This window comes from Tenrec ecaudatus, chromosome 7 (genome assembly GCF_050624435.1).
Source record: "Tenrec ecaudatus isolate mTenEca1 chromosome 7, mTenEca1.hap1, whole genome shotgun sequence".
Lineage (NCBI taxonomy): Eukaryota > Metazoa > Chordata > Mammalia > Afrosoricida > Tenrecidae > Tenrec > Tenrec ecaudatus.
Window position 1 is genome coordinate 135,357,570 of NC_134536.1, and position 6,000 is coordinate 135,363,569.

At 47.2% G+C, this 6,000-nt stretch overlaps 1 protein-coding gene across 4 annotated transcripts in view; it reads right to left on the bottom strand.

The window, feature by feature from the left end:
- LOC142453650 (cap-specific mRNA (nucleoside-2'-O-)-methyltransferase 1) overlaps nucleotides 1-4,746 on the bottom strand; it is a 146,951-nt gene extending 142,205 nt beyond the window's left edge. The window contains exon 1 of one of the 4 annotated variants that reach the window (XM_075555174.1): nucleotides 4,447-4,746. In XM_075555174.1, the coding sequence (XP_075411289.1) occupies nucleotides 4,447-4,557 (111 nt within the window). In that variant the 5' untranslated portion in view covers nucleotides 4,558-4,746. The remainder of the gene's footprint in view (nucleotides 1-4,446) is intronic. The other 3 variants (XM_075555175.1, XM_075555177.1, XM_075555178.1) reach the window with 3 other exon arrangements.
- Nucleotides 4,747-6,000: the final 1,254 nt, after the last annotated feature.

Below are 6,000 nucleotides of genomic sequence, written 5' to 3' on the forward strand. Positions count from 1 at the left end.
GAGAGTGGGGCACATCCTGGCCCACCAAACCCAAGAACGATAGTCCCACTCAGACCAGTCAATGCACAGAGAGGACCATATGGCCGGCTCCACTATGAGACAGGACATCCCTCACTGACCCATAGGCCTACAGGGGACAAGACTGGAGACACAATGTGGGAATTGCAACCGATCTGACCCCACCACGCCAAGGAAAACACTAAGGGTGTGCAACAGAACAGCAAATGGAGCAGAGCAAGGAAGTCCCGAGGGAGTACCAAAAAGAGACTTTAGGGCCAGGGCATGGCACCCCATCAAAATCAACCAGAAAACACTCCTAAAGGTCAAGAAATAGAACTTGAACTATTTATAAGCTTTTCTTTTTTGGGGGTCATTTGTTGTTGTTGTTTTGCTCTGTCTTGTTTTTGAGTATATTATTATCTCTGCAGGTCTAGCTAGGTAAGATAGGAGGGATAAACAATCTGAAGGAGAAAACAATGGGAACGATGGTTTCAGGGGGACATGAAAGAGGGTGAGGTGGGCAAAAGGAAGTGGTGTTAACAAACCTAGGGACAAGGGAACAACAAGTAACCCAAAATCAGTGGCAAGGAGGGTATAAGAGGTCTGGTAGGGATTGATCAAGGGCACTGTAACTGAGAGGAATTACTGAAACCCAAATGAAGGCTGAGCATGATAGTGGAACAAGAGGAAAGTAAAAGGAAATAGAGGAAAGAAGCAGGAGGCAAAGGGCATTTATAGAGGTCTAAATACAGTCATGTACAAATGAAAATACATTTATATATGACAATGGGGAAATAGATCTATGTGCACATATTTATAGGTTTAGTATTAGGTAGGAGATGGACATTGGGCCTTCACACAAGTACGGCCTCAATGCAAGAACACTTTGTTCTATTAAACTGGCTTCCATGATGCTCACCTTCCTGACATGATTGCAGAAGATAAATGCATGCATAAGCAAACGTGGTGAAGAAAGCTGATGGTTCCTGGCTATCAAAAGATATAACATCTAGGGGAGGGAGGGGAAAAAAAAAAAGAGGACCTGATGCAAGGGGCTTAAGTGGAGAGCAAATGTCTTGAGAATGATTGGGGCAGGGAATGTATGGATGTGCTTTATACAATTGATGTATGTATATGTATGGACTGTGATAAGAATTGTATGAGCCCCAATAAATTGTTAAAAAAAAAAATAGACACTCATGTACATCAAAAGATTTCACCAATAAAAAGGCAAAGGAAAACAAAAAGAAGAAAAAAAAAGATATAACATCTGGGCTCTTAAAGGCTTAAAGGCAAACAAGCGGCCATCTATCTAAGAAGCAACAAAGCCCACATGGAAGAAGCACATCAGCCTGTGTGATCACGAGATGTCAAAGGGATCAGGTATCTGGCATCAAAGGACAAAAAAATCATATCATTGTGAATACAGGGAAGTGCAGATTGGGGAGCCATAGCCCATCTGTAGGCAACTGGACATCCCCTTACAGAAGGGTCGCAGGGAGGAGACGAGCCAGTCAGGGTGCAGTGTAGCAATGATGAAACATACAAGTTTCCTCTAATCCTTAAAATGCTTTCGCCCCCACCCCCATCATGATCTCAATTCTACCGTACAAATCCGGCTAGACCAGAGGATGTACACTGCTACAGATAGGAACTGGAAACACAGGAAATCCAGGACAGATGATCCCTTTAGGACCAGTGGTGAGAGTGCCAATATCAGGAGGGTAGAGGGAAGGTGGGGTAGAAAGGGGGAACCAATTACAAGGATCTACATATAACCTCCTCCCTGTGGGACAGACAACAGAAAAGTGAGTGAAGGGAGACATCAGACCTTGTTCAGACATGAAAAAATAATAATTTATAAATTATCAAGGGTTCATGAGGAAAGGGGGCGGGGAGGGAGGAGAAAAATGAGGAGCTGATACTAAGGGCTCAAGTAGAAAGAAAATGTTTTGAGGATGATGGCAACAAATGTACAAATGTGCTGGACACAATGTGTGTATGTATGGATTGTGATAAGAGCTGTATGAGCCTTCAATAAAATGATTTTTTAAATGTGCTGGAAAACTCGGCTTATACACAAGTACATATGGTATTTACATGTTAAGTATTAAGGTAGCAGATGGGCATTGGCCTCAAGTTCTCCCTCAATGTAAGAACACTTTGTTCTAATAACCCGGCATTCTGTGATGCTCACCTTCCAACATGATTGCTGAAGACAAAATGGGTGCATAAGCAAGTGTGAAGAAAGCTGATGGTGCCCAGCTATCAAAAGATACAGCATCTGGGGTCTTAAAGGCTTGAAGATAAACAAGTGGCCACTTAGCTGGAAAGAAACAAAGCCCACATGGAAGAAGCACACCAGCCTGTGTGATTATGAGCTGTTGACAGGGCAGATATCAAGCATCAGAAGACCCAAAACAATCATACCAATGTGAATAAGGTGAGCCGGAGTGGAGACCCGAAGTCCATTCACTTACAGAAGGGTCACAAGAAAGGGACTAGCCATCCAGGGTGCAGTATAACACCGACAAAACATACAACTTTCCTCTAGTTCTTGAATACTTCCTCCCCCCAACTATCATGACCCATTATACCTTACAAATCCAGCTAGACGAGAGCTCGTACACTGGTACAGATAAGAGCTCTGGACACGGGGAATCCAGGACAGATAAACCACTCAAGAACAGTAATGGGAGTAGCCATATCATGAGGGCAGGGGGAAAGCGGGGTGATTGCAATGATCAAAGTATAACCCCCCTCCCCGAGGGTAACAACAGAAACATGGGTGAAAGAAGACAGCGGACAGTGTAAGTCATGAAAATAATAATTTATAATTTATCAAGGTCCATGAGTGTAGGGGGTTGGAAAAAAAAAAGAGCTGATACCAAGGGCTCAGGTAGAAAGAAAATGTTTTGAAAAAGATGATAGCAACATATGTATAAATGTACTTGATACAATGAATTGTTATAAGAGCTAGAAGAGCCTCAATAAAATGATTAATCAAAATTTAAAAAAATTAAAGCTGGACCTGAATCTCTCTTCTGACTGGCGGAACCTATTCTTTTAGAATAGTATATAGTACATAGTTGACCTTATGGCACTTGATCACACAGTCTGCAGGGATGTTCTCTGAGTGCTACCCTATATAACTCTGTTTCCCCATTAAAGCGATCAATTCTTTGGGAGCAAAAGGTGTTATTATTTTTTCCCTCTGGCAGTACATTAAAACAACATCCTTCTTCCTTGCTATCCAGTGGATTCTGAGTCATATCGACCCTCGTTGAACTACCCCCTGTAGGTTTCTGAGGCTGTAACTTTCCGAAGAAGGCCACTGTTTTCTCTTGCCCAGCGGATGTGAGTTTTGAACCTCTGATTTTGTGGTTAGCAGCACTACGCCACCAGGGCTCCTCAATAATAAATACCTGGGAGACTGTATTGAGATTATGAATTATGGAAAAGTGGAATCCAACGTACACAACAAAAATATTTCATTCCAAACCGAACGATGACCGGCCCAGTTTGACTGCAACACGAACCTTTCACACAAATGATTTCCGAAACCCAAGTGGCTCCAGTTACCACAAGCTGCTCCGGACCCGGCTCTCCTTCCCAGCCTGATTGCAATCGCGCTTCACCCTCCACTCTCCACCTTCACCTCGTCTCACCTTTACCTGTGGTTGGGGTTTTTTTTTCCCTTTTGTTTGGGGGTTTGCTTGCTTGCTTTTTGGACCGTGTAAACAAGCATTAGTAAGGAGAACTCTTGAAAAAGTCCGATTTCCCACTTGCAGTTCTCGATCACAACAAAAGCATCCCTTTCCCTCAACGAGTCGGGACGGAGGAAACAACTTTTTCCCACTCCAGTGTGAGTACGTCGGAGGACACAACCCAACACCCGCCATCGTTTTCGGAAGAAACACGGTACCCGGACAGTGGACACCGAGTTCGGAGCAAACTCCCTCCGGCCTGGGACAGCTCCGGCAGTCCCTCCAGACCCCGCCTCGGCCGCGGAGGAAGTCGCGGCGGAAGTCGCCGCGGCTCCGCCCCGCAGTCCCGCCGCCCCGGGCTGGGCTGAGAGAGCCCAGGGGGCCATCCCAGGACTTCCAAGTCCAGCAGCTCCCCTTTCCCCAAGGAGACTCCAGGTGGTGCGCCCACCTCCCTCCACGCGCTGGGCTCGGTCCGGCAGGCTGGCCCCGCGAAGGGCCCGGCCCCCCGGAAGAGCGGCCGGCTTCCCGGGCCGGGCCCTCGGCTGCCGCACCGCTCCCCTATACCTCCCCCCCCACTCTGTCTTTCTTCCTCTCGCTCGGCCCCTACTTCCCCCGGTGCCCTTTCACCCCAGGGCCCCCTCTCCGCTCCCGCCAGGACCCCTTCTCTTCCCCCTCAGCGCCACCCACCCGCCGCACACTTCTTCCCTCCCCCACGGCCTGCCGGGGCGCCCGCCCTCACCTCACTCTCGTCCTCCAGCAGCAGCCACTCCGTGGCCATCCCCACTCGTCGTAAGCACCAACTGCGACCGCCAGCGCGGTTTTGCGTGGCCGAAGCGTCAGGCTCCTCCATAGCACACAGCCCAGGGCGGTCCGGGTAGCGGTCAGCACGCAGAGAGGCCCCTTCCCTGACCCCTGCAGCCCCTCAGCTCCCTCGCGGCCGCCATGCCCAAACAGCAGGCGGAAGCAATCGCCACCCGCTGAGATCGAACCCTCTCTCGGGCCGCAGCACCAAGCGCGGCCGCGTCCCGGGCGGGCGAGCCGCCTGAGTGCGCATGCGCGGCAGCGGGGCGGGGCCTCTGCCCCAAGGTTTGGCTCCGGCGTCCTGGGGAGATCTCGGTCTCTGTCGGGCTCCCCTTCTCCGCCCTCAGTCCTGGGGCCCCGCCCTTGAACGTCTCCTTACCGTTGCCTTTTTAAAAAGATTCTGCATTTATAACTGCGTTATGAGGATATCCATATTACTTTAAAACTATAACCCACTTTTCAGCAACTGTAAAGTTAGTGTTAAAAAACTGTGTTTTAAAAATCTTAGGGGAGCCAATCGCAATGATCGATGTCCAACAACCTCCACCCCCCAAGGGGACGAACACCGGAAACGTGGGTGAAGGGAGACAGCGGACGGTGAACTTTACCGAGGGGTCCCGAGAGGTGCGGGAGGGAAAAAAGAGGAGCTGATACCAAGGACTCAAGTAGAAAGTGTTTTGAAAATGATGATGGCAACATATGTATAAATGTGCGTGATACAATAGATTGTTATAAGGGCTGTAAGAGCCCCCAATAAAATGATGAAAAATAAAAATAAATAAATCTGTTGAATATGTCCCTAAATAGCATCTCTTTTGCTAGACATCCTTTTATTACCCAATTTAAAATGTATACAAGGCAGATCTCCATAGGCATAAGTAGATCAGTTGTTGCCCGGGGCTAGGGGTTAAGAGTTAGGGATGTAAATTAACTTCAATAAAGTTAGTTTTTCAATATATATCACTTCAAATCCTTCCCTTTGATTCTTCAGTGTTGTGTAAAACCAGCTCCCAGTGGTGACTCCTCCTGTAACAACTCAACACTTCATTTCATCTTTATTGATATCTGATAACCTAGTTAATGAAATTCTTATATTAAATGTTGTCAGGGAAAGAAATGTGAATGTGAAATGAATGATACCGGAGCATAACAGTCAATGAGTCATTTATTGAAAACCACCTGCCAGGCACAAGGCCCAGCACCTGACACACTTTATCTTTGTCCTTCACAAACAGTATGATGATAACGGCTCTCCTGTTGTAACTCTCACATTAGGGATAATGAGAAAAGATGTACAAAGAAGTAATCTTCCTAAAGTGGAGTAGGATGCTAACTCATCTGTTGTTATCAGCTGCCATCCTGTGGGGACTGCACCACAATGGAACTAAATACTGCTTGGTCCTACATCCTGTTTTGCTGTTTGTTTGGTAGGTGTCAGTGAGTCAATTCCTACACATAGTGATAACACAATAAAACCTTACCAAGTCCTGCA